This window comes from Nyctibius grandis, chromosome 15, assembly GCF_013368605.1.
Source record: "Nyctibius grandis isolate bNycGra1 chromosome 15, bNycGra1.pri, whole genome shotgun sequence".
NCBI lineage: Eukaryota > Metazoa > Chordata > Aves > Nyctibiiformes > Nyctibiidae > Nyctibius > Nyctibius grandis.
In genome coordinates, this window is record NC_090672.1 from 6,145,792 (window position 1) to 6,173,201 (window position 27,410).

The 27,410-nt window shown below is 56.4% G+C and overlaps 1 protein-coding gene across 1 annotated transcript; it reads right to left on the reverse strand.

The window, feature by feature from the left end:
- Positions 1 to 220: 220 nt before the first annotated feature.
- Positions 221 to 25,500, reverse strand: ITGB4 (integrin subunit beta 4). Its single transcript, XM_068413556.1, has 41 exons — positions 25,444 to 25,500; positions 23,661 to 23,769; positions 22,889 to 22,971; positions 22,275 to 22,376; positions 21,613 to 21,817; positions 20,980 to 21,076; positions 20,372 to 20,543; positions 19,434 to 19,697; positions 18,937 to 19,026; positions 18,656 to 18,778; positions 18,354 to 18,521; positions 17,986 to 18,062; positions 17,620 to 17,831; positions 17,237 to 17,340; positions 16,975 to 17,073; positions 16,151 to 16,277; positions 15,892 to 16,011; positions 15,296 to 15,402; positions 14,935 to 14,968; positions 14,356 to 14,544; positions 13,709 to 13,812; positions 13,208 to 13,266; positions 12,572 to 12,595; positions 12,258 to 12,406; positions 11,996 to 12,175; positions 11,273 to 11,421; positions 10,709 to 10,913; positions 9,595 to 9,755; positions 9,046 to 9,226; positions 8,689 to 8,826; positions 7,951 to 8,133; positions 7,633 to 7,764; positions 6,430 to 6,630; positions 5,351 to 5,524; positions 4,691 to 4,864; positions 3,616 to 3,765; positions 2,768 to 2,956; positions 2,335 to 2,490; positions 1,710 to 1,874; positions 1,146 to 1,262; positions 221 to 544 (listed from the first exon to the last, which is right to left on the reverse strand). Exons 1-41 carry the CDS (start codon positions 25,498 to 25,500, stop codon positions 402 to 404), a joined length of 5,673 nt encoding a protein of 1,890 aa, XP_068269657.1. The 3' UTR covers positions 221 to 401.
- Between the last annotated feature and the right edge of the window lie 1,910 nt (positions 25,501 to 27,410).

Below are 27,410 nucleotides of genomic sequence, written 5' to 3' on the forward strand. Positions count from 1 at the left end.
ATTCTGTTCCATTTATCTGGGGAGGCTGGAGCCATCGAGACACCTGAATTTTGGCAGGTGTGTTTGGATGGATGGGCGCTGAAGAATGGTATTGGAGTGAGCGGTGATTGTTCGTGGAAGACATCCCTGTGGACTCTGCAGAAGTGAGTCTCTGCAGAGCAGGGCAGGGTGAACAAGCTTTGAAGGATGAGCACACACCTGATGACCCAACCGTGCTAGAGCTTGGAGTGCACTGGGCTCCAAAGGAGAGGTCCAGAGCTCCAAGTGCCATGGAAGGTCTCTGCCCACAGGAGGAGCTTCCCAGGCACTGTGGCGGTGTCTGGATGAAGAACCCTTGGATCGTTCCACAAAGTCCTGCCATCTGAACACAAATGTCCCGCTGGTGGACAGCCTGCCCTGGCTCACGCCTCGTAGAACTGCCTCTCCATCTGTTTGGTGAGGGTCCCACTGGACATCACGGTCCGGCTCACAAACTCTTTGGTGACCTGTTTGGTGAGGGTGCTGCTGGCACTCTCCACTCGCTGGGTTGTCATGAGCATGCCATCTGCAACGAGAAGCTCTGTGGTGAGGACACTGCGCTAAGTGTGGGGTCACAGGGAAGAGGATCTGCTCTACCTGATGATTCCTGGCAGAGGTTTCTCCTTAAATACCGCTTTCACTGATGGAAAACCTCTCCAGATCAAGTGATTCAGTACTTCACTATGTCAGTCAGAAAGATGGATCTCACAGCAGCTCCCACACTCTCCATGTTGCAGTGTGAACTCATGAACTCAAGTGGGACAACATGGGACAACTACACTGATGTAATTAAAGATGATCATCACACTGCTTTGTTTTTTTCTGCTCTGAAGAGATCTAACCTTGCAGGGAGAGCTGTGATTTGGTCCCTAGTGATAGTCCTGGGGGACTTTGAAAACTCACCCTTCCCTCTGTGATTGGGCAGCACATGGAGAAATGACTGCAACTGCCTCTGGAGCAGAGCAGAGGCACAGTGTGGGAAAGGGCCTGGTCCTCTTCACCAATCCCACCTGATGGACCCTCCCTCCCTGCCTTTGACAGTTGAGGTAAAAGCACCCTCAGACGTTTGGATAAGCAAAGTTACCCTTTACTTTCTGAGGGTTTCAAAGCAGACAGTGAGCCTCTACCTGTGAAGTGGGGATCCAGGGAAGAATGGCTGATGCTGGTTTTGGTGGTGTATTCGGTGGGGAACTTGTACACTTCTTCTCTCATGTACTGCTGTCCTCCAAACTGGGAGAAAGTGCCTGGGGATAAGGAAAAGGGACAAGTCAGGCAGGAAATGACAAGGAGCTTCCAACTCCTCAACACTGCACAGTGAGCACCAAGAGTCAGCTCGGGAGGTTTCTCTTACTGACATCAGAGACAGGTTTAGGAGGAACTGGGAGGACTGGGAAGGTCTTACACCTGTGCAGTGTAAGAAGCTGCCTCCAGGTATGCGTACAACCAGGCGTAAGACAGAAGTTTCATAATAAATTAAACATTGGCAGGTTCTCATGATCCTCCCCCATTTAGTGCATCAGGATTGGGACGGTGCTCACAAGGCACAGCATTGTCTTCATGGAAGACAATGTCTCCATGTCTTTCATGGAAAATGGAGTCACCACCAGAGCTGGAAAGGCACTCCAGGAGCTGTGTTCCCTGCTCCGAGAGGTTTCTTATCTTTGCACCTCCACGAAGACATGGTACCATACCTCCATCCTGAGATTCAATTGTGATGATGCCTTCTCTCTCTGGCCCAAAGCCTTGGGTGGTCTTGGCTTGCACTTTGAACTTGTATGGGACATTCTCACTCAGGTGGGGCACAGTCAGGGTAGTTTCCGGATTGTCTCCTTCGACATAGATATTCCTGGGCTCCCCTAATCCACACAAACATACCAGCGGTGAAGACAGACGGGAGTGATGGTCCCTCCAAACATACTCCCCTCCTACTCTGGCTGCTATCTTGGCTTTCCCCAAGCTTTATGCCACCCACAGACTGTATGATTACACCCAGTTCTACTTAAGGGTTAAGTCAATCCTACTTTTGTACAGTGGTGATCCTCAACAAACAACCTCCACTGGGTTTGGGCTCTAATAGGCTACAGGTCCTTCCTCTTCCCACCACATTTCTGACACCAGACCATGCAATGACACAAAGCATCAGGGTCCAGCAGCTCCCAGGCCTGGAATCAGCCCCATGTCCCCACTTTGTCTGCACCAATGTAAGCAGACAACTTTGTTGCTGGTCCCAGCAAAAATGCAGCAAGTTGCTGCCTTTGCTGGAGGTATCTTGTGTTCTACACAGAGAACTGGGGCTTCTACAGCCTGATACCATACCTCCTCCATGCAGCATCTCACAAGTGATCATGTAGCCCAAGATGGACCCATTGGGCTTGCGGGGTCTCTCCCAGCTGAGCTGCAGGGAGTCAGGGCTGAGGGCAGTGAAAACCAGTGGTCCAGGAGCACTGGGTGTGCTCAGCGTGAAGGGTGAACCTGCAGGAGCACGAGCGAGAGATCAGTATCACAGAAGGTGGCAAGGAGGAGCCTGGGAGGGATCTGCACACAGCATTTATGAAACGAGCTGGAAGGTCTCAGCTATCTAGACAGCTAGTGGATGGTGAGTGCATGGGGAAGAAAGTCCTATTTCTAAATGAAAGGAAGGAAAGGAGAGCTCAGGATGTGGTAGGGGGAGAGAAAACAGCAAGGCCAGCACTGTAGACAGCAGCAGAGACATCAGTGCTACCCTTCTCCTGTTCCTCATCCACCTTACCTGGTACAGGGCTGAGTGGGCTCTGCGGGTCCACCTGGGACTCTATGGTGATGACTCCTTCCCTCTCAGGGCCCCAGCCCTCCTCACTCTGCGCCTTCACCTTGAAGATGTAGGAGTGGTTGGGCAGCAGGTCCTCTACCACCACCGAGTTCTGGCTGGGGTTGGGGATGGTGAGTCGGTGCACCTCTCCTGGGACACACAGGGAAGGGGGACGTCAGAGACATGGCTTTCGCCTAAACTCTATCCCAAATGAACTGACTGGAAAAGTCATCTGGGGCCCCTCCTGGCCACCTCTATCACACCTTGCCACCAACAAATCATAGTGCAGGATGAGATGTTGTTCCAAAAAAGGCTTGGGACAAACAACAGCTTCTTGAAAACTCAAGGATTTTCAGCCAAAGAGAATTACTTTTTCACTAACACTGCCCCAAGTTTCATGTAAAAATAAGATATTTTCAGTCCAATCCTTCCTTCAAGTCCAATGTGATGAAAAAAACCTTCAACTAAGATGCTGGGGCTGGTGGAAAATGAGTCCAAGGTTTTTGGAGGAGGGGTGACTCCACAAGCAACCCCAGGAATTGTCCCTCCAGCAGAAATGGAGAACGAGAGCTGTGGGATAGCTGAGACATTTCTTCAAGGTTCCATAAAAAGCAGAGTTGGGACCAGTCTCCAAATCCCAGAATGGTTGAAGTTGGAAGGGACTTCTGGAGGTCATCTGGTCCAACCCCCCCTGCTCAAGCAGGGTCACACAGAGCCAGTTGCCCAGGAGAAGACCCAGATCAGACTCTCCACTACCAGAAACTCCCACCACCAACTACCTGGTGGGCACCAGCCGCCTGTTCACTGACCTCCATTGAGGAGCTGGTACTGCACGCTGTAGCCCTGCACCTCCTTCTCGCAGTGTGGCTCCTGCCAGCTCACCTTCAGGGACGTGGGTCCCAGGGCGGAGAACACCAGGCGTGTGGGGGTGTCGGGGACGCCCAGTGGCAGCCTGGAGTCTGAGGCAAAAAGGAAACATCAGGGTGGAGATTTGGGGGCTTGGGGCTAAGGGAGAGGAGGGGGCGGCACGCGCAAGCGTGGGATGGTCCCGATGATCTGGGGAGAACGTGGTGAGATGTCATCTCTGCAAGCTGGCCTGTCACGAGGAGGGGACTGGCTGGCTCTGCACACCTACAATGATGTGCCATGGCCTTGGGGTGCCAACCTTGTGTGGGACAAGTTAAGGTAAGCTTCATGCCCCTGTAGTAGAGAGACTAGAGCAGGGGCCCCGGTGCAGTGTGTGGCCCTCCTCGCTCACCCCGAAGCACCCTGTCCAGTCTGTCAGAAGCTTCACAGACATCTTCAGATGTAGCTCAGTTAAGACTGGCCCTAGTCTATAGCTAAAGCAGCCCAACACCCCCAGGGCCTGTTCAAGGGGATGGGGCAGCTGGAACCAGGACTGGGTGCTCTGGCTGCCCCCCAACTCAGCCCACCGGGACACAAGCCTCAGGGCAAGATCAGCAGCCTCCCAGGTGACACTCAGGGACTGAAGCCCCCTCACTGACATGGGCTTTGGCTAAGGAGCTTGCAGAGGAGCATCTCATGGAGCACACGTTCTCCCCAAAAGTCCTTCAAAGGCCTGTGGGGTGAGGCTGAGAACAACAAGCTTGTTAGGAATGAAGAGGATGGGGACAATGAGCTGATCAGCAGTGGTGGTGAGTGTTAATCAGCCCGAGTGGGTTGAAACACAGCTGAAGTCACCTGTAAATGGAAAGGTAGTGTGATGGAGGCACAGGCCAGGTCAGGAGGAAGATCAGTGTGGCACACAGCAAGCCATGGAGAGAAGGTTTGTGGTGAGCAGTGGATGGCAACAGCTCATGGACGGCCGGTGGCTTGGCTGTTATGGGATGCGTGGCTGGGAGGAGACACTGGACAAAGCTGTACCTATGTACTTGCAAATCCCCGCAGACCCATCAGTCATGATTATAGAGTCCCGAAAGCCAGTGCTGGGGTAGTAACCCTTCACCTTTGCCCTGCTCCTGAAACCCACATCCCGAGGCCGTGGGATTGTCCTCCCAGCATCTTCATGGATGGGAGGGAGGAGTCTCCCCGGGTAATCTACAGAAGCAGTGCAAGAGAAAGAGAGAAAAACACCATTGGAGACTTCAGCGCAGGTTCAGCCCAGGTGCTGCCTCCTGCAGAGATGGCTCTAAGACTCAGATTTGAAAAGCCTTTTAGCAACCCTCTGTCAGTGCCAGCTGATGTACACGTGTGGAGCTGAAAGGCAACCGTGCTGCTAGACAGAGCAAGAGAGACACAGGCTCTTTCCGGAGTGCTTCGCGGTGTGAGGACGAGGATGTAGCTCCCTTTCCCCAGCAGTCTGCATGTGAGGGGTGGGAACCCTTTCCAAACTGGTCTGGGAGCAGGGAGGCCTTAGCAAAACACCTACACATCAGTGGTGAAGACATGACCTTCCAGATCTCTAGTTCATAGACCCCCTTAGCTGAGAACATAGTCCTCACCCCAACAGGACTTGCAGGGCTTGGGTCCAAAGACAGTCACGAGGGTGGAGAGAAGGACAGGTCCCATCATCACAGTACTCACCGTGCCCCATCAGCGTCATGGAGTAGTCTCTCGTCAGTGAGGAGCTCCCCATCACCCTGTGCTCCTGCTGCATGTGTGAGCTCAGCTGGTGGTAGCTGGTATTGGTTGTCCTGGTCAGTGTGCCGCTGCCACTGCCGGGGAGGGAGAAGTCCACCCGGCCATTCAGCAAGTGCTCTGTGAAAGAGGGCACACCATAAGGAATGTGACTGTGGACAGGGCTGCTGCTCCAGTTTCCATGGGGGGGAAGCAGGAGGCATCATGGTGCACCCTGCCTTGGCTGCATCCCGGCTTCAGCCACTCTGGAAGGTTGTTCTGGAACGCTACATCTAGAACAAGCCACAACCACCCAATGCAATGATGTGGAAACAAACAGGTAAATGGAGACTTTGCCCTACACCCAGCACCAGAGACACCCATGGTGCCCAAGGTAACTCCAGACCTCGGCCTCGCTGGGGCACTGCCTTGTGGTTCTCGCCACGTTCTCTCACATCTCTCCTTAGACGCAAGCACAGGGTTTTTAATTTCGGATCAAAAAAAGAAGGTGAAAGAAAGAAAACAGGCCTTTATGGAGGCGGTTTCTCCAAATCTCACTCTGGATCCAATCTCAGTTAGATCTGAAAAGCAAACTCTGCTCCTTGACGAACCCCCATCCCTTCCCAGTAGGCCAGGAGAGATCAGCTACCCATGAGAGAGTGATTTCTCTTTAACTGTCCAGCAGATCTGCCCCAGAAGCTCAGGGCACTTAATTAAGGTGAGGAACTGCCCTTGGAGGTGGCACTTAGCAGGTATCGTCTGAGTTTGCTCCTGCCTCGAAGGTCCAGCCTTTTGTAGAAGCAACTTGCTAGCAGGCTCCCAAGTCCATGCCGAGATGGGGTTACCTTGACACTCTTGTGAGTAGACACACCAGGACAAGGTTTTGAAGCAGACTACAGCACGTGAACAGTGCATCACACCAACACGAGGATGGGCACACAAGGGGAGGAAGGGGACACATACTGGGGCAGACCCCAGCCGCCGATCCCTCGGCTCAGAGCAGGACGAGACAGGACACTCAGTGCCGTAACGAAGCCATCCTTCACCTGCTTGGGGCTGGGGTGTCCCACTCCTCCTCAGGCTGCCAGTAGCCACGTTGCTATCCTCCTCATGGAGGAGACCCTCAGTGTCCGAGGAGACTCGGCTGCTGCCAGAGAGGCGGGGAATGGTTTCAGGTGGGAGCCTCCAGGTGATGCGGCGAAGATCCAAGTCTTCTCCCAGCAACTGCACGTATTTCCACCTGGAGCCTTTTGGGACAACGCAAGCACTGATGTTGGCATGATCTGCAGGGAACAGAGTGGGCTACCCGCCGCTTTTGTGCTGCTTGCTGGGTAGGGGAAGGTGCCAGTGGGAACGACACCCATTCACGGCCCGTCTCGCCTAGTGTTGGCTGATGAATTCAGGCGGTGCAACCATCGTGTAACCAGTAGATGGAGGATGGTGGGAATGTGACATGCATGGGGTTTCCTCAGCCCCAGGGCTGTTTTGCAGCCCCGCGTCCATCACGACAAAAGGCACGAGTCAAAGTCCCACCACACGCCTGTCCCTGTCACGAAGAGTCTGCGACAATTGTCCTCTGCTCAGGAGAGGTTTCCTCACTCCTTGATGTGTACTCGGGATGGTCGGACTCTTGCTGTTCCCATTACCTTGCACTTTGAAAGGACCAGGGACTCGCTCCTGGATCCTAGGCCCTGAAGAACCCCCCCAAGGAAAAACCCTCCAGATCCTACTGACAAGCCTCATCATTTTACTTACAGCCCATCTTACCCTCGTTGTCCCAGCACAAGACAAGAGAGTGAAGTGATGGAGGAAGAGAGGCCAGTGCTTTCGCAGCACTTGGTGAGTTCCCTCCTGTTGGCTTGGCCAAGACCCTGAGCATCCAAGGGACTTGGAGGTCTGTGCCTTGCCAGTGCTTGTTTGCTGACAGTAACTCTCATGGTCCAGCCAAATGGCAACAGGAAGGGAAGATGAGCAGGGAGGGCCACGAAAAGCTTCTCTCCCACCCCATGCTGAGATTTCTCTTTGCCTCATGGCTAAGACAAGGAGGCACTAGTCTTATTTACACTGTGACTAGTCAAGTGTTCCCACGGATGTAGCTACTGTGCTTTGGAAAGGCTGATCTCCACCAGCTCCATGACTTGGATCTCCCCATCTCCATGAGGGGGAAAGGAGCAATGAAGCTCATTGCTGAAAGCTGTTAAGGAAAATTAACGTTAAAGATGACCTTTGCAAAACTGAGAGCAACGTACCTGAATCATCAGAGACACTGGGGCGCTTGCTGCCAGCTGGAGAGCGAAGCACATCTGCGCTGTACATCAGGTAGCTGTCATAGTCCTCACCTCCCTCTGCATCAATGATTGGGACATCGGGGATGATGGGGACTGAAGGAGAGGTGCAAAGTGCCATTAGACATGCAGCTTAAAAATCACACAAGTCTCCCACGCTCAGGCTGGCCTTCAGCATTCACTGAGTGGGTGGGATGGGGAGAAGCAGCTGGGGTGATGGAGAAAACTGCGCAGAACTGTTCCTGCCCCCCTGCTCCCCACCCAGGCAGGGTAGTAACTCACTGGACATCGGGCGCTTGGGCTGCGTAGCAAGGTTGATGGTGGCTTCTCTCTCAGGTCCCCAGCCAGCACCATTTCTGGCCTTCACCATGTAGCGATAGGGCTGGGACTCCCGCAGGTTTTCTATCAGCACCATGCGCTTCTTTGGGTCTTCAACCAGCACCCTCTTCATTGGGCCAATGGGTACTGCAAATACAGGTACACATATCACCCACGAGGTCTCGAGACACAGAAGACCCCACCAGCACCCCACCCTTGGCCAACAGGCTTGCTGAGGTTTGGTGTCAGGACACAGCCTGGCTCTGGGACAAGGTGCAGCAGCTATGTGGGCTGCTCACGACAGGCATGACATCGTCCCAGGGAAATTCCCAAACTGAACGCTGAAGTCAGCCTACAGCAGAGGTCTCCTGTTGCTGGTGTGTCACCAAATAGCATCTTCCCGGCACCCTAGCCCTAGGTCTAGACCTAGGAACTACGTTTTTAAGATGAAAAACAACACAAAACTCCATGGAAGTGAATGGGAACTGAGAGCGCTCTGGGCTTTGCAGGATTAAACCCTGAGTGGTGATTTTTCTGTACTCCTTCCATCAAAAAGTGACCCCTCCAGATCCCAGTTTTCACAAGAAACATGCTTGGAGTCGTTCTGGTTCTGCTGCTGCTTGGGACTGGCCCAGACTGTGGAAGGTGTGCTCCAGCCCCTCAGCCTGGCTGGAGTGCCCTGGTCAGAAAATGAGCTCTTACCGTTGTCCTCATTGACAAGTCCATAACTGACTTCGTAAGCCGTGATCTCCCCGTTGGTTTCTGCAGGCTCAGCCCAGCTCAGCTGCGTCACGGTGGAAGACACGACATTGAAAGCCAAGCGGCCGGGCTCGCTGGGGACTGGAAAGGCAAGAGCAAAGGGTCCAGGTTAGCGCAAGTCGGGTGCCAACGCATGCAGATGCCCAGAGCTCCCAGATCACAGCTGGGTCGCAGTGGGAGCCACTCAGTGCTTGTCCTCAAGACCATCAGAAGCTCAGGGCTGGAGCCCCAACCCCATGTCAGGTTCACAGGCACCAACTTGCTCCCAGATGGTGGGAAGAAAAGTGCAGAGTCCCTCACCGTCCTCAAGCGTGCGGCAGTGGATGATGTCGGAGTAAGCTCCTTCACCCATGGCATTGTAGGCACAGACTTGCATCTCGTAGTCGCAGAAAGGGTAGAGGTTACTCAGCTCTGCTGATGGTGCTTTGACATCAATGAGATGGGCTTCTGATTCGGGGTCCCCTTGGATCCAGTATTTCACCTGGCCAAGCAAGAGCAAGCCATGATTCCTTCAGATCCTCACCATAATGGGTGAGAAATTCCCCATCTCTTACGAGATCTGCTCTGGGAAAGACAGGGTGTTGTGCCATTCCTCTGAAATGGGAGGCCAGAACAGTCTGGGCATTTCACAGTAAGTGATGGAACAGGAGACGAACCCACCAGGAATCTTTCCTGCAAATCCCACATCCACCCAGCAATGGTTCCTCAAGGATGGACGGGACCAGAAGGGGTGAACTTGCTCCCTCCTTTGGGCGTCTTCTCCCCATCCCTTCGGCACAAGTGGCTGTGTGTGTGAGACACCTGCAGGATGGGGCCCACACCCTCCCCCAGGATCCACTCACCCCTTACCTTGTACCCCAGAGGTTTTCCCGGTGGAGGAAACCAGCTGAAGCGGATTTCCCTGGAGCTGAGCGCGTGGGCATTGGGATTAAGCGGTGCACTCAGGCGGCCTTTGGGGGACTGGGAGACCTGGCTCAGGCCAGTCATCGAGGGGACACCATCCACCACCTCTGCAGACATGAGGAAGAAAGGTCACATCAGTGCTAGTCCCTCATGAGGAAGGAGAAGGGAGCGTGCCTCTCTCCAGCACTGCCCTGCCCTCCTGAGTGAGCCTCTCAAAGCATTTCTGAGGGGTAGATGCCCATCGTAGGGAAGGGAAACTGAGGCACGTGGTGATGACATCCCCCAAAAATACACAGCAAGCTGGCATGAGAGTCAGGCTCAGAGCCCCCAAGTCCTACACATCCTGCTGCTTCTCACAGGCTGCCCAGGTGGGAAGAAATGAAGAGACTGCCTTCTTGCCTCTGAGAATCTTTAGCTCTGTCTGAATGTATTTAATAATGCCTCAGCATCTTGATCAGTTGCCCTGTGCAGCCATGAGAGAAGATGGAGATGGGCAGAGCCTTCTTCAGTTGCCCAGCTGCTTCTCCTGGAAACCCACCAAGTCCAGCCAAGAGCTCTCTGGAGCCTCTCCAGCCCCAGTGCCTGCCCCTGAAGTGGTGCTGGTCGGTCTTCCAGTGACAAGGGACTTTCTTGTACCCCCAGTATTCATGACTGATACTGTGACAAATACCTTTACGTTATTGACCCACTTGATGACAGCCCTTACAGTTTTGCTTGTCCAGCCTCAGGAACCACCAAGCACAGCTCATGGCAAGTGCCACCTCTCCCCTATTTTTATAGTTTTTTATTCAAATCTCCAAGGAAAAGGAATGAAGAATCCACTCTCTTTCCTTTTGCAAGGTAGATTATCTGTCTTCTTCCCACCCACTGTCTATACCCACTAATGCCTCTAGAGGGAGGCCCAAATCTACCAGTCGGAGCTGGAGGAACATCCTCATTGCCGCTTTTTGGGTGAGGAGCAGGGCTGGAGCTCTGTACACTGCCTCGGGGTGGGCTGGTCTGGTGTGGGGGTCCCATAACCTCTGCTGCCATCCCCCATCGCCTGGCTGCCAGCCCCTACCTGGGTCAGCGATGGTCACCGTGGTCTGGGGGTATCGGCCAATCTTGGCGCCGTACTTGGGATGGAGGAGGTCGATGGCGAACTGCTTGAGCTGGGAGTTGTGTAGGAGGGTATCTATTTCAGTTAGCTCCAGCAAGGGGACCTGCACCTCCTTCCGGGTCTCCCCAGGCTGGAAGACCAGGTCACCCTCTGTGAAGATGTAGTCCTGGAGGAGAAGGAAGATGTGTGTGATTACAGCCCGCAGCATCCATGGGAAGGCTCCCAGAGAGCTTCCCCTTGTCTCCCAGTGAATCCCCACTTGCTTCCCAGTGCCCACAGCTCAGGGGGCAGCCGGTACCCTCTGCCTCAGGTACAGGCAGCCTCTCAGGTCCCTGATGCACAGGGAGCAGGGGATGGAGGGGAATGTCTGCCCTTGTGCTAACCTCAAGCCTTGGGTCTCCTGTCTCCCAGCCACATCCCCTTTGAGCCTGATCAACCGCTCTTCTGCAGCCTCAGGGTCGGTTCCTTCCCAGCCCTCTGTGCCCACTCGTTCCTGCCTGCCAAGGCCAGGAGCATCACCCTTACCCTGCCGTTCTTGGCAGTGAGATCCCGGGTCCTGTAGGTGACTTGAGATTTCCCGTTGTCTATGATCTCCCGGAGGACAGGGATCTTGGCCAGCTTATCAAAGCGGCTGTGGGAATAGGCTGGCTGCAAGAAGGTGATGAGGCTGCTGGCTGGAAGGGGCAGAAGAGAAGGAATGTGCAGAGCAAATACACGAAGATTCACATTACAAACACGCAGGTGTCCTCCCTGAACAGAGTTCCTGTCTCCCATGGGTGTGAACTGTGTATGAAATGTTGCTGCACGGGCTGGAGACTACCACTCCTGACTCATGCTCTCTACTCAAAACAACTAGATGGGAATCAGAGGCAAACTGCGGGGGACATTCACCTGCCCCAAGCACAGCAAAGAGGTTTTCCTTTACTCCAGCAATCTGTGAACTGGAGCAGCAGAGGCATATGGTCAGCCCTGGATCTGCCATGGAGTTGGTAGCATCTAAACTTGTGATGGTCAAATGTTTGGGTCTCTGTGACCAGGGATGATGACCCTCCTCTGGATGCTTTAAAAGATGCTCTAGTTTAGACCCCGATGACTTAAGACAGGAGTCACCAAGCAAGTCTCTGGCCTGTGATCTGGGGGAGCTCAGATATGCAGGCTGAACCTTCCTTAGAAACCACGAGTCCATCTGGGCATGGGACACTCAAACACAAACGCTCTTCATCTCATGCTGTGGTCACAGCCCTTCACCTTGTTCTTTGATGATGGTGATGTTGACTAGCCTGCGTCCAATCTCTGCGATGCCAGTAGGGACATCAATGGCCTCCACCTGCAGCTCCTTCTCGTCGTCATCATCCTCCCTGATGAAGAGTGGGACACGGACATCCACCAGCTCCACGGCCTCTTGGAACTCCACCATCCCATGGGCATCTGAGGGAAGGGGCAATGGTGAGAGGTGGGAAATGCCCCCCGCCACCCCAGCCAGAAAGCAGCGCTGGGCTCTGCTCCCTACCTTGGTCTGAGGTCACAGTGTAATAACCCGGTGAAACCTTCAGGTCATTGAAAGCCTCATGCGAAACGTGCTTTTCCATCACTTTGATGATCTCTGGCTTGGCTGAGCGAGGGGCGGTGAGCACTGTGTCCACAATGGTGTGGTCCTGCCTGTGACCGGTGGGAAGAGAAAGCCAGGTAAGAGCTGAGGCCAGGGTTGCTCATCTCACATGGCAACTGGAGGGGCTAGTGAGTGCGTGGGGCATTCAGTCACCCCACCCATGTGGGTGCAACGAGGGAGAAGCAAAACAAAAGATGGCTGCAAGTTTGTCTTACCTTTTCCCAGAATTGGGCTGTAACCTGGGGGGGGAAAAAAAAAACAAATCAGGGTGACTAATGCATTTGGGGAGACAAAGTTCTGTGTGAATCACAGCCCTGCGCAGGTCTGAGCTGCGGCAGCTGCCCTGCGGCTGCCAACCATCCCACAGAGCCCATCACATGTTCCCTCCTGCCTGGCTGCTCCCTCCAGCCCTGGGTTTCCCAATGCAATGGGGAATGTGCCCACGGGGGAGATCACATCTGGTCAGAGCCATGGGGAGGCGATAACACTCCCTGTTCAGCGCTGGCATCCCCAGACTCCTCTGTCCTGCACCAGCCACTCACAACTTTGCACAGGGCTGAAACTTTTGAAGTAATGGGAATTTTCCCACTGAGCACCATGCAACCAGGATTTGTCCCCGTCTTTAGGAGTCTCAGGTCCAAAGCCAGATGCAGCTGAGATCACCTGCACAGCTGTGTGGGCTCTGCTCTGCAGCCCTGGGTGGGTGAAGCACTGCACCGTGCTTGTGCCGGGGATGTCTCACAGACCACTCTCCCTCCCGGCATCCCAGATTTCACACCCCAGCCCTCTGGTCCATCAGCAGGGCCCTGGGGAACCCTGCCTTGCAGAAGGTCTCTTGCCCAGTGACTCACCTGAACTTGGTCTGCTGGAGCTTGTGGCAGCCCGGGATGTGTTTGAAAACATCGTTCAGCTGCAAGGAGCGAGAGGGACTTTCACAACATACCCCTTGCTGAGCAGGGATGTGTTCAGCGAGCAGACGCTGCTGCCAGCAAACACAAGAGCTCTCTGGCCACCCCCCGGGTCCTCCCCCCTCGTCCTGCCACACCAGGCAGAGGCCACCACATGGCTTCTCCCCAGGACATGGCAAGAAGCTGTGAACTGAAGCCAAAAAGGAGCTTCAGACCACGTGCCTCAAAGCAAACCTCAAATCTCATCAAGGCTTTGATAATTCTCACAATTGTGCTTTTAAATTCTGTGCTTTGTTTCAGGAAGAGGAAAAATTGCTTCTTCCTTTCAAGAGCTGTCTGGGTTCGCAGGGGAGGGGCACTCCCCCTTCCCCAGCATCGCAGACACCCCCTCAGTGTGGCTTGGGGTGGGACTGGGGGGCAGCCTCCTCGTGCCCGGGCTCTTACATTGTCCTCCACTTCCTTGCGCAGCTGCTCGCACTCCCGCGTGTCCGGCTTCACCAGGTTCTGCGTGAAAAGCCGGGTCAGCCTCAGAGACAGCCCGTAGGGAACTGGAAAGAGACATTCCCAAGTCAGACTCCTTCCTTCTTGGTCAGAGAAATAACCCAGCCAAAAGCTGGAAGCACGTGGACACGCATGATGCTCGGTGTCCAGATCCTGTATCGCTTGCACCCAAACCCCATAGCACCAGCAGAGAAAACCCTCTGAGAACTGGAGGGCTGACTGGGAAGCTCTCTGCCGGATCCAGCAAAGGAAACAGTGTCCGGTGGTGGCTCTGGACTGATGAGGCAGCACAATCAAGGCTGGGTCACTGAGCTAATGAGACTAAGACACACACACAGTACATCCACCATGTGGCCAGGCTGTCAGGAGGTCTCCAATGCTACCACCTGCCCTGCTACAGGGCTGGACACAGGAGTGTGCTGCTCAGCTTCCCCCAGGACAGAAGCAGATGAAGGAATAACCCCCCCTTGCAGTTGGGCTTGGAGGTAACACCATGGCTGCTGGAGCTGGGGGCCACTGCCAAGGGTTCGTGTCCTTTACAGCACCCACAGCATCTCCTCTATGCCCTGTTCCTCACATGTGGCACTCACTGAGATCTTTGGGGTTGGCAGCAGTGAGGGAGGCGAAGCCCTGCTTGTGAACGTTGTTGTTGATCTTCCAACGGACGGTGTCCCGACCCTTGAGGGACCCGCTGCGGACCATGGGGGTGTCCAGGTGGTCAGAGGACATGAGGCTGTGACGAAGCATGTAGTGGTCCTCCTTGAAGCCAACGATGCGACCTGCAGAACCAGGGGTAGGGTCAGGGTCTGGGCAGACTGGGATAACACCAGCCATCAACTTCCCAACACCAGAGACTTTGTTCTGGGGAATTCTTAGGGCTTCCAGCACCCTAAGGGTGTTGGGATGTCAGGAGTGGAGTGGGGTGGAGAGGGCAGGGGTGTCCATGCGTGGGGAGAGCACATCACACCAGCTAGGCATTACACGGGACGCTGGTCAGAGGAGAGCCAGCAGCGGGATTCCCAGTAGGACACACCAGGGTGTGGGGCAGGGAGGAGCAGTGGGGCAGCAGCTCAAGGGCTCCTTGGCTCAGGCTCTCTGCTGGGAGCTTTTCCCCAGGAAGGCAGTGAACCCCACAGATCCCTGTGCCCCCCAGTTCAAAGGGCTGGTACCTCGTGCGCAGCAGGGAAGCAGGGCCAGGCAAGCCTAGAAAACAAACAGCCAAAGACACAATCACTTTGTGACCATGGGCAAAAACCCCCATGTCTCCAGCTGGGAGGATTCCCATCAGCAGGGGTGGGCGGGCAGTGGATGGACAGGGCTCTGGAAGCTGATTTCAGCCAGATTATCCCTTCAGCGGGGGAAATCCCACAGCAACTCATGTTGGCAACAGCAGAGGTGCTGGGTACCACTGGGACCCAGCCGCTGCCAGTCCAGCCATGCTGGAGGCTGGAGGGATTCTGGAGGTTTGCCATGGCTTTGGGCTTTCTCCGGTCCTCTCCCCGGGCTGGGGCAGCCGGCCGAAGCACTCACCTTGCAGCAGGTGCAGAACTTCCAGCAGAGCAGCAGCAGCAGCCCCAGGAGCAGGATGAGGAAGATGAGCAGCGGGATGAGCCAGAGGAAGCTCCCCGGTGGGCACTCTGCAAGGGACAGCAACGTCACCCCTGGGCACCGCGTGGGGTGTGCAGGGAGGGTGGGGAGGCAGGGACAGAGGGGAAAGGCTGGACGACAGCTCTTTGAGGGATAGAGCAGCCCAGTTAAGCTTGAGAACTTCTCTCTTGGTGCTCACAAGGAAAAATGCTGTTCAGGGAGAACCATCCCACCTCTCTGCTCACATCCAGCCATCCCAAGGGGCTACTCAGCACCTCGCATCAATCCCTGCTCGTGCCAGCAGCGCAGAGGCACTGATCTCTAAAGGTGCTGGTCTCTGAGGATGCTACACTCGGTTCCTTGCAGTTCATGTGACAGCCAATGTCACCCACCCTGCCACGCAGGGAGGTACTGCCTGCAGCTGACCCTGCCCAGGGGCACAGTGAAGGGACAAAGCAGGGATGAGAGGAGCTGTGGAGCAGGTCACTGCTGATCCAGACCCCAGGCTGGACATCCCTCGCTGCCAGGTCCCTGCTCACCTCTTTTCTTCTGCACGTGGACGGTGGTGTTGGGGAGGACGGTGGGGTCTCCCTCCAGGGTGTAGTGGTACGTGCAATCATCCTCCTCGTCCTGGAACGAGCAGTACTCGCTGGCCTCCTCTGCAGAGAGAGGGGACATGGTTGCAAAGTCATCAGGACCAGGAAAAACTTGAGGAGCAGCCCCACATGCACACACACATGGGGCAGGCCCATGGGAGACACACCACACTGTCTGCACCCAGCTCCGCTTTCCTGGTACCTTTCTTCAGCTCTTCCACCATCTGGATCTGGAGGTGGCACGTGCTGCAGTTCCCCTTCGTGTTGCCCGTTCCCCAGGCCTGGCAGCGAACGCAGTCTCGGATGCTCTCACACACAGCCTGGAAGCCCTGGGCGGAGAGGCAAGGTGGGACAGTCAGGAGACAGCCCATGGGGACCAGGAGAGGACATCGCCTCCGAAGGGCAGAGCTGGAGAGGCAACGCTGCGTCCTGACCCCGGCACCATGGCAAGGTCAAAAAAAGAGCAATCACAGAGAATGAGCATCTAACAAAGGATTTATAAGCCCAGGAGCCCAACACAGCCAGCTCCAAGATCTCTTATACCAACTGCCTGCATTTGGACAGCGATTAGATCTTCTCCAAGGGTTTTAGGTGGCCTTTCCAAAATACGACCAAGCCAGCTTTCTCCGCTCCCTCTGTGGGATTAGCCCATGTTTGTCAATGGGGAAACTGAGGCACCAGACCAGGAAATGTTTGGGCGTTTTTTTCCCAGTCTTGAGGCAAATCAGAACAAGCCAGGAGCTGAGCCTCAAACCTCTGCTCTTCACCAGTGTGCAGATAAACAGAGACAGACCTTCAGCAGTCGCTGCTGGTGAACTGGAGGGCAAAGAAAGCCCGCGGCTGCAAAGCAGCTCCCATACCAGACCCTTCCTGGCCACCCAAGGCAGGACAGGCAAGTTTAACCCCTGCTCAGGATTTTGCTCCTGACCAAGGTGTGCTTTCATCTCTGCTCTGCTTTCCTTCTCTGGAGGTTCTGCGTGGGAAGGAGAAGCGATAAACCCAGAGGGACCCCAGGCTGAGCCTCACCAGGGAGTAGCTGATTTCGCAGGTGGAGCTGGTGTACAGCGAAGCCTTGTCACAGATGCATCTGCCGCATTCGCACCTCCCGTGGTTATTGCAAATGCCCTGGGAGGGAAGAGGTGACAGTCAGCGTCCGAGAGCACCCACAGACACGCAGCGGCACTGGGACTCAGCAAGGTGCCAGCTCCCCGCGGCCCTGGGCTTCGGGGCACTTTGCTCCAGCCCTGCCTGGCCCGGTCGTCCCTCGCGCAGGCAGGGCAGGACCTACCCCTCGGCTGTCGATGCAGGTGTCGTTGCTCGTGGGACATTCGCAGCCCGGACCCTCCCAGCCGCTCTCGCACACGCACGCGCCCTTGGAGCAGCGACCACGATCTGCGACACAAGAGGAGGGATCACCCAGGGTCCAGTGCTCTGCCCCTCCCCTGACCCCATCTGCAGCTCACCCGCTTTTTTCGGGGTGCAAATAAGCTGCAAACAGACTCCACAGCATCCCCCCTGCACGTTGTCAAGTGCAGAATCCCCACAGCCCATCGCTGGTCACTCAGCCCCCCCGTGCCAGTGCCATCAGCCCAGGGACACCCTGCCTGTGCCACCAGGACAGAGCAGGGCACAGCACACCCCACAGCTGGGCGACGCTGGGGCTGCTCTCACCGTTGCAGAGGAAGCCGGAGGTGCGCGGGCACTGCAGGACGTCGTACTGGCAGAACGCCCCGTCGAAGCGCTGCATCAGGTCCTCGGAGTAGCACTGACACTTCCCGCACAGGCACTCGCCCCGGCCCGAGCACGGCTCCGCATCCCCGGGGCGGATGCAGGCTTCGTTGTTGGGGGACGACGCCGGGGAGCAGTCGCACGTGTCCCCTCGCCTGGGGGGGAGGAGATGGTGCTGAGAGAGGCAGGAGCAGAGCACGGGACAGCAGGGTGCTGGGCAGGATGCCCAGGGCACGAGTGTGTGTCACTGTGGGTTCCCAGACCCAGCAGGAACCCTGGGAGGGGTACGGAGCTGGGCAAAGTCCTTACCAGCCCGGGTGGCAGATGCACTGCCCGCAAGCGAAGTCCCCATGGAAGCTGCACTTGGGCGAGTTAAACTCCTGTTGCTGTAAGGGAAGAGGGAAGAGGTGCTGCCAAACTTGCTCAGCTGCCCCCAAGGCCCTTTCAGGAATCAGAAAGGCAGATCTAGGGGCAAAGTTTTGCCCACAAGACCAAGCTCTGCCAAAGGACAACATGCCCAGCTAGGTACAGGCAGTGATGAAGATCTCCTTGCCAGGCTGAGCCTCTGCTGAGCAACGGTGAGGGGGCGAGCGGGACCCACACATGCCGGCCAACACGTTCCCACCCCAGGCTGGCCAGGAGGAGGACATCTCTCTGCAACACGCACCCCCACGTACCTGTTCACAAGGACACACGTCACAGATGACGGAGGCTGTGACTTTGAGGCTGTCGCTCAGGGACGTGGGTTTCACGTGGATAACTCCCTGCCGGTCTTTCTCGGGGAGACTGCAGACGTGCTGCCCGCCGGCATACTCAAGCGCCTTCACACGCACATTGAACTTGCCCTGGAAGGAAGGGACATGCCGCAGGGGTGAGCCAGCTCTGCTGGACCAACCCCAGGTGAAGGAAGAAGCAGGGACGCAGCGCAGGGCTCAGCCCCTCACACACACCTTCCCCCTGGGGCCATACAAGGACTTACCACTTCCCCACGGGTGATGTGAAAGGAGCCAGATTCTGTCTTTTCATACATCAAGGAGGTGAACTCTGTCTTCATGGCTTTGGGGACGAAGTCAGCCCGGATGTCCATCTTGGAGCGGATGCGCTGGGCAGCAGAAGATAACCACAGCATTGGTTTTCAGCAGTACACCTGTGACCACCCCATGGCCTGCCCCAGAGGGGCCGCATCCTGCCTGCTCTCCTGAGGTACCCACCCTCTGCCTTCCCTGGGAGCAAGAGCGAAGCCCCAGAGAGCACCGTTACCTCAAAGGCTGTGCGGAGCAGCTCCACAATGTTGGAAGAGTCCTCCTGGAGCACCCCGATCTCAGAGATGGGGAAATACTTGTGCAGCTTCTGCAGAGAGACAGAAGCTCCCTGAGCCAAGGCCTTGAGAAACCTCCTCTAGCACTGAAGTGGGCTCTGCTTTGAGCAGGGCTTGGACCAGAGACCTCCAAAAGTCCCTTCCAACCTAAATTACTCTCCAGCTTTGTGTCCCCACTGCTTTACAAGAAACAGACACCAACACGGGGAGACCTCTAGGAGCCCAGATTCCTGCACCCCATAACACACCCCAAGACCTCCCATGACCCAGAAGAGCACCCCAATGCTCTGTGGCACCCTCACAAAGTATCAAGGTGTTGGTTTAGCACTTGGGACAAGAGAAAGGAGAACGCTTTCTCCTTGCAGCTGAGCTGCAGGCCCCTGCAATGGTCCTGGAGGAAAGGTAAGCCCATGTGGCACCACCACCGTGGTCTCCTCACCTCATAGTAGCTGTAGGAGTGGTTGGTGACAGCAAAGATGGGGATGATGTTGTGTTGGCCCAACAGACGCACCAGGGTGGGCACCGAAGGATAGTCCTGCTTGGTGTCATACACGTAGGTGCCATCGCTGTCTAGGTGACACTGCTCATCATTTCTCGCCAGGATCCCTGCCAGGACGTTGGTACCATCAGCTTCATAGTGAAAGGCAGATTCGGTGGAGAACACGAGCAGGTGAGTGCTGTCCTTCCTCCAGCCGATCTTATCCTACAGATGAGGAGGGGGAGAAGGAACCTTTATCTCTGATCCCCCCAAACCACTGCACAGCACTTGCAGCCATTGGCAGGCCAGCGCTGGCAGGAGCTGGAAAATCCAAGGGGCAAGGCACCACCTCCGCTTGGCAGCAAACGCAACCAGCTGCGTGGCCCTGGGAATCCGAGCCAGGAGGTCTCTGCTTCCCCATCTGCACCTCAATGCATAGGATGTCTCCCAGCAGCTCGGCGCCAGGCACATATACGTACAGCGGGCAAGCCCACGCTCTTCTGGGCACGTTTGGAGCTGTGCTCATGCCTCAGCCAAACGGCCAAGCCCAAGCGGGCTGTTCTCCAGGGAGCAGAGTCTCACACCACCACGGGCGCAAAGGGGGACAGAGCAAAGAGCACACGCAGGGTGCCCAGTGAGCAGCTCCTGTGCCGGGGATCACACACCAGAGATACACGCACAGGTGGTCTAAGACCAAGGAAAAGTTGGGAATGCAAAACGACTCAGCACTGGCTGGGAGGGCAAGAACCAACTGTCCTGAACGTGTAACCTGGGCTCCCTGGCTGTCTCATCAGCTGCCCAGCATGGTGCTCTTTTGCCCACCACCCAGTACCAAGAAGATCTACTCATTAAAAACAGAGCCCTGCCCACACGGCTCCCACATCCCTGGCCACCATCACCTTGCAAACAGCCGTCTGCAGAATAGCATCAAAGCCGCCCTCGGGGGCGTCCAGGTTGCCGGAGATGCGCTCTTTCCTGAGCTCCTGGCTGAAGTAGTTGATGTTGCTGGTCAGGCGTATGATGTTCTTGAAGGAGAAGGGGGAGTCGGCGTTGTTCCAGGGCTCACGCAGCCTAGGAGAGAAGGGGAGAGCACGGTTTTTGCAGGGGGCAGGAGCAAAGGGATGCCTGGGTGCAAGGAGAGGAAGTGTGGGGAGAGCAACGGGGGGCTGGGGAGTCCCTCAAGGGAAGGCATGAAGTTGAGTTGGCAAGCCATCAGCACCAAGAGGTGGAAGGGATGAGGGCAGAGACGGAGGAGAAGACATGCGATCTGTCATGGCAGAGCGGGGAAGGTCTGAAAGCGGAAGACGACACTACTGGCAGTGGCATGGTGCTACAGCAAGCCCTGAGCACAGAGTGGGGAGGCCAGAGGGGACATTCACGATGAGGGGAAAGAGGTGTATGGAGGCTCTCACACCACAGACACTGAAGATCAGGAAAGCCATGGAGAAACAGAAGGCACCTGCCCTCCCCTCTGCTCCCATCCCGGAGACCCATCGGCCTCACTTACTTCTCAGGTCTCATGTCTGTCTGAGGGGATGAGACTTTGTCCACAAACTTGCCGAATCCGATGGTGTAATTGGAGGTCAGGGCTTGCAGGAACTCCGCTGGGAGGAAAGGAAGGGAGGGAGGAGGAGACACATGAATAAAGAGATGTCTGTGAGCTCGCTGCTCCAGGGAAAAAGTCCTTTCCTGGGCATCTCTGCGGGTCAGGTCTTAGATGAGACTCCCAAACTGTCAGCTTTTAAACTCTTTAGGCTTGGGGCTTGTCTTTTTTTTTAGGGTAGAAACCTGTACCGCCTTTGGTAGCCCCTTTCCAAGACCAGAGCTTCTGCAATAGCCCACACCACACCTACAGGTTCCTGATGCCGAAGCCACTGCACAGATCAGCTCTGCAGGGCACCAGCCCCCATGCTGGGCTGCAAGGAGAGATGATCCCTGCGGGGCCAGGAGAGACATCCCCCCACAAAGCTGCACAAAGCAGCGGTAATAAGAAACTCTAATTAAACCAGACACCTCTCAGCCCTTTGCCAGTTGCATCCCTTTGGTGCTGGCAGAGAACTCCCAGCCATGGGCAGGAGTGAGCTGCTTGCCTTCATCGGCACGGGAGCTGGCTCCCCTCTTCTCCCAGCTCTGGTCTCACCTAGGTTTTGGCCCATGCTTTTGAGGTTGTCCAGATCATCAGACATAGAATAGGAGAAGTCCATGAGGATGTAGAGATCCACAGGGCTCTCCAAGGGCTGGAAGACATCCATGTTGAAGCTCATCTCCTCCCCAGCTCGCAGCCGCATGAACATGCCCTGGGGGGACACCTGGGTCCTCTGCAGGGACCTGTTGATACTGATATTCTGTGAAGAAAGAGTGTCGTGAAGGGGATGGACTCCTTCTCCTGGGACAGACTCCACCTCCTGTGCAGATGCAATGAGGAGGAGGCAAGGAGCAGAGAGACATGTAGGAAGTGGAAAGGCAGGGATGATCACACTCCCTTCCCTCATGTATAGCCGGGGACTGAGGCAGCCTCCCCTGTGTCCACACGTGCCCAGTTGGGCGCCTCCTCCAGACCCTGGTATTTTGCTTACATCTGTTTCGCCTGAAAAACCACCCCAGCCCTAAGCGATCGGGGCTGGTTGCCAACAGGTTCATCAGCTAGCCAAGGCAGAGCATTATTTTTGAGTAGACCCTACATAAACAGAGATCTGGACTTTGTATTTTTCCTGGTGAAGACTCTAGAGGAGGATGAAGGACACTGGGAATAGTGGGACCCCTCAGGAGAAGCTGAGCAAGGGCTGTGTCTCCAGCACCCACCTGCTGGGTCCGCATCTCGCCCCTGGTGTACACGATGCTGGCCTCCCCGCAGCCGTACCGCAGCAAGTTCTCCCGCAAGTTGCAACGAGGCTCTTCAAAGCTCTGCCAAGGGGGCAAGAACAACACTCCAGCCACAGGAAGCAGCAAATCCCCCACGCAAGGGGGAAAGGCACTTGTCAGGGAGCAGGGTGCTCTGCTGAGACCGTCAGTGAGCCTTTGGGAGCAGGAGCGGGGCAGAGAGATGGGGACGAGTCTCGCGCAGAAGAGCCAACGTCCCCCAGCACCAGGGAAATGCGACCACCAGTGAGTTACTGGTTTGTCTGGGATAAGACTCTCCCTCCATCCCTTGCACATGCTGTTTCAGACCTGGCACCCAGCATTTTCTAATAAACCCCCGTATAGCAAGTTTGCCCCGGATTCCCCTTTCTCCACATTTATCCAAAGGAAACCCACGTTTCGGCACTTCCCACCCAGACCAGCTCTTGGCAGAGAGAAGCTGGAGCTAGAAGCTGCCCCTGCTCTCGGGTCCCTCTCCCAGCTTTCACCAGGGGTGGTGGGAGCCCTCCATGAGCAGGGTGGGAAGCAGAGCCCTGGGCTCCCCTGCAAGGTCTCACCTCGTCGGTGCAGAAGGAGCAGTCCTTGTCCACCCGGATGCACTCGGTGCAGCTCTTTGCCCGGGACAGCACGCAGCGGTTATCTACTGGGAAAGATCAGGGCATCAGCAATGGAGAAAACAGAGTGAGCCGTGGGAATCACAGAATCATTTTGGTTGAAAAGGACCTTTAAGATCATCAAGTCCAACCATTACCCCACACTAACCCATGTCCCTCAGCACCACATCTACTCGTCTTTTAAATCCCTCCAGGAATGGTGACTCCACCACTGCCCATTCCAGTGCTTGAGAACCCTTTCGATGAAGAAATTGTCCCTGATCTCCAATCTAAACCTCCCGTCGTGCAACTTGAGACGGTTCCCTCTCGTCCTATCACTTGTTACCTGGAAGAAGAGACCGACCCCCACCTCGCTACACCCTCCTTTCAGGTAGTTGTAGAGCAAGAAGGTCTCCCCTGAGCCTCCTTTTCTCCAGACTAAACACCCCCAGGTCCCCCAGCTGCTCCTCACGGGCATGAGAAAGGCTGATCCTGCTCCTGGGGGAGTCAGTGGAGGCTTTGCCTGGGTGGTTAGTGGAAGGGGGCTACAAAACAGCAGCAGAGTAGCGAGAGATGGGCCCCAGATGCTGGGGAGGTAGAAAACAGGAGGAAAGGCACCTGACAGGTCTTACGCGCATGAGAACCGGTGTTTCTGGAGCCCAGGAGGGGTGCAAGCAGTCCCCAAGGGGCAGCGCCAAGGGGGGACCACAGATTGACCTACCACATCTGCACTCACTTTTGCTCCTTTGGCAGAGGCCGGTGGCACAGAGCAGGGACAGGAGGAGCAGCCCAGCACACACCCGCGGCAGCACATCCATCCTCTTCCTCCTGAAACGCACAGATCGCTGTGTTACAGAGAGCTGAGAGATGGAAACGGCCACGGAGATCACAGGGCAGCTCCCGCAGAGCCCCAGCCCTGCCCGCCTGGGGAAAGCTGATGCCTGGAAGCAATCTCTGGTCTCGGCAGGGCAGGGCACAACAGCAAAACCAAAAGCAGCTCATCATCTGCCCGGGCATCTGTGAAAGGCTCAAAGTCCCCGGCAATGCCAGGGCAGGGCAGCCGCCACCCACAGCACCCCTGAGCCCCGGAGCCGGGGTGCTCGGCTTGACAGGTCCCCCGGGGCAGGGGGTCGGTGCAGGCAGTCGGAGCCCAGGCTGCTCCCAGCCAGAGCCCAGCGCCGTCCGCACGTGCGAGCACCCACCAGGTCAAGACTTTGCTTTTCCTGGTGGGTTAAGGGAAAAAGAGAGGAAAACAAAGCGACTGTCTGCATCTCTCCCCAAAAACAAAGCAGACCCCTCCCTTCGGCTATTTCCTATCGCACTAAGAGTTTCCAGGATGGTCCAGCCAACAATAAATAGAGGGTGAGGCCTTGGGAAATGCCAAACTTGGAGCTGTTGAATGAATCCGTGGTCTCAAGAGCCCGGCAGCTCCCCTCTGCCCTGGCCAGGGCAGAAGGACTCCTTGCATGGATCCGGAGGCCATATCCTAAACAGAGTGAACCATCTCCCTGCACCCACACGCGACTGAGAAAAAACTCGGTGCCATCTAGAAGTCAGCGTTTGGACATGGTAAACGAAAGAGGCGAAGCTGGCACTCGAGCTCTGCGGCTGCTGTGCTGGGTGGCTCCAGCTCTGGCACCCCAGCAGTGCAAGCGAGAGCAGGTGGGGCAAAAGATTTGGTATAAAGACAATTTTAAAGCTTCTCCTTTCTGAAAGATGGAAGAAATAGGGAAACCTCAGGGCGGCATCTCTGCGGGAGATGCCCAGGGGAGCTTTGCTGTTCATCAGGACCTGGTAGCCAATATGCTGTTTTTCTTACAGGTAAAAGGTACCAGTTGACCAAGGAAACCCCTGTATTTTCCTCCCACAGCTCGCTGCAACACCGACGGTCCCCAGCTCAGGCTCCTCACAGGTTTGGCTTGAGCAGCCCCCTTGGCCAAGCCCCAGCGCTGGCTCCAAGCCCGTCAGTTCTCCTCCTCCCTGGACATGCCCGTGACCTCCTTCAGCCAAAGTCCTCACGCCCCCACTTGCTGGCAAGCGCTGTGTCCCTCGCCACCGAGACAGGCGGGTTTTGAAGTCAGGAAAATCCCTTTTTCCCTCGCTCCGCCCCAGCGAGCCGTGCCAGCTGCAGTCACCGGCGCTGGAGACGTGGGGAGATGCCAGTTAGAAGCGAGATGAAAGGGTAGGGAAGTCCTTTGAGGCCGTCAAGGCAAAACACAGCAAAAACATCCCCCCGAGCACTTGGCAAATCCCATCTCCCATCACGGCAAAGGCCACGAGGAAAAGATTGAGCACAGGGGACCGGATTTCTCAGCTCACACACCCACCTTCCAAGGTAGCCTCAAAGCACAGACCTAATTCATCCTCCTTTAACCACAAGTCAAGAGTCAGCAAGGGATGGATGGACACACCCTGGGCCTTGGCCACATAAACTGCTGTCATGTCTTTTCAAGTGCTGAGATAAAAGGCCATAAAACTCAGCTCGATATTAACGCCCTGTTGCCCTGTGAGCTACCAACCTCCAAGGCTTCAGCTGGGCAGCTGCCAGCGGGGAGGGCGTTGGTGGCACAGAGCATCACCACTGCCGGGACGTGGCCTGTGATATTGGTGCAAAAACATGCAAGCGGCCATCCCTCAATATCAAGTGTCCTTGGAAGTGAAAACGCCGCTTTCACTTCAGAAAAGCTGCAGGGGTTTGGTTTGATTTTCATGATGACAACGACCACAGACTGTTCAGTTGTGCAAAACCACAGAATGAAGCGGAGCAGCTCCTGGCTGCACATGAACATCCCAGACCATCCCAGACCACCGCTCCAGCATTTCCCCCTGCTCTCCTCCCTCTCCCCCAGCTTTTGCCCACACCTCGGCACAGCCGACAAACCCGCTCCAGAAAGACCCCGGGAACCCCTGAACTTGGAGAAGCTGGGTACCTCCTCCCCAAAAAACAGGGGATGCTCTGAAGAAACCACTGGAGCAATGAGATGGAGAACAGGGTTGGAGAGGCTGAGCTTCATCACCCTGTCCCATCCCATCCCCATCCTCACCCCAGCAGCTCCGTGCTGGGAAGGACAAGGTTGAAGTTGGGCATCGCCCTGGGGTGGATGGGGGAGAGGGACCAAGGAGCAGGTTATGATGAGCCATGAGCCTGTGGTGGGAGCCTGGTCCCGGGGACACCGGGCAGGTTGGGGACCCAGGAGTGGGAAAGCGAGGGATATGCTCGATTCCCTCGCGCAGCCTTTCCTCCCTCCGGCGGGCATCGCCCTTTCTGTGGCTGCAGCCCCCCCGTCCTGCCGAGGGGTGCAGCGGGGCTGGGCAGGGGACTGACGCCTGGGTAGGTGGGAGGTATCTGGAGGAGCATCTGCTTGCCCATGGGTGCTGAGGACCACGGCACTTGCGGGGTGCTGGGGCGGGCAGGCGGTGCTGGTGACCATGATCAGCCTCAACACGGGGCTGGGGGTCCCGAGGGAGAGCTGATAGCGATGGGGGCAAAGCAGAAAGGCAGCTGGGTGCCTCCCCTGGGGACCCCGGTCCCGCTCCCCCGCGGCAGCCCTCGCCCTCCCTAGGCTGCTCCCTCCCCAGCACACGTGACAGCACAGAGCTCCTGGGGGCCGTGCTCCAAAACTTGGAAGTTATCAAGCCAGACCCCCAGAAAACCATCAAGAACTTGACCCACAAATCAAAGCATCGCTTAAACACGAGATCATGTTTGTCTTTGATTTTGTTTGTCCCCCCCCTCTGTTTTCCCCTTCCCCAGGTGTGCCTCTCTCCATGCCATTGTCACCGTTTGTTGCTTCCAGCAAGAAGCGGGATCTCAGCTCCCGGGTCGAGCTCCAGACCCCAGACAGCCCCCAGCATCCTCCAGTGAAGGACAAAACACCACAGGACCCAGCACGGGGACCCGCACAGAGCTGCTGGGAGCTGGGGAGTGGCCGACACCGCCCTGTGCTGGCAAAGGGCCGGTGGCTGCGGTACCGGTACCGTCCCCTCCCTCTGCCCCCCGGGCTCAGGCAGCGGGCAGCCCCGAGGGGCAGGCAGGAAAGTCAGGGCCCTGCCTGCGGGGCTGCCCGAACGCCAGCACAGCCCCAAACCCTCCCGTCCCCCTCGCGCCTCCCCACGTGCTGCTCCCGGTACATTCTCTGCTCCTTTGGCCCCACCAGACACTTTCCCTCTCCCTCCCCTCCACGGGTGCTCCTCAGCCCCCTTTTCCCCCACCTACCCCACGCCTCTCAGCTCCCTCGCACCAATCCTTCCGTCCATTTCCCTCTTTCCCATCCATCTCAGATCCACCAGCTCACAAATACTCAACACCTGCAAAGCCCACCCTGACCCCCAACTCCCCCATGGCCTTTCCCTCCAGGGACACCCCCTCCCCTCGCTCCCCCCTCGCAGGGGGGTGTGGGCAGCCACCCACTCTGCAAAACAACCTCCATGGGTTCGGCGGGTCAGAGGCACCCGCAGCCCGGCCGACCTCGTGGAGTTTCACCCG

Bases quoted from the DNA above. Each gene is read 5' to 3' on its own strand.
- ITGB4 (XM_068413556.1), bottom strand. From the start codon at position 25,500: ATGCTCTGTGCCACCAACGCCCTCCCCGCTGGCAGCTGCCCAGCTGAA. The intron at 11,422-11,995 runs GTGAAGGGCTGT...TGCCCCTTCCAG, and splicing joins CACCATCATCAAAGAACAAG to CCAGCAGCCTCATCACCTTC. The intron at 1,875-2,334 runs GTATGGTATCAG...TGTGTGGATTAG, and splicing joins TGAGATGCTGCATGGAGGAG to GGGAGCCCAGGAATATCTAT.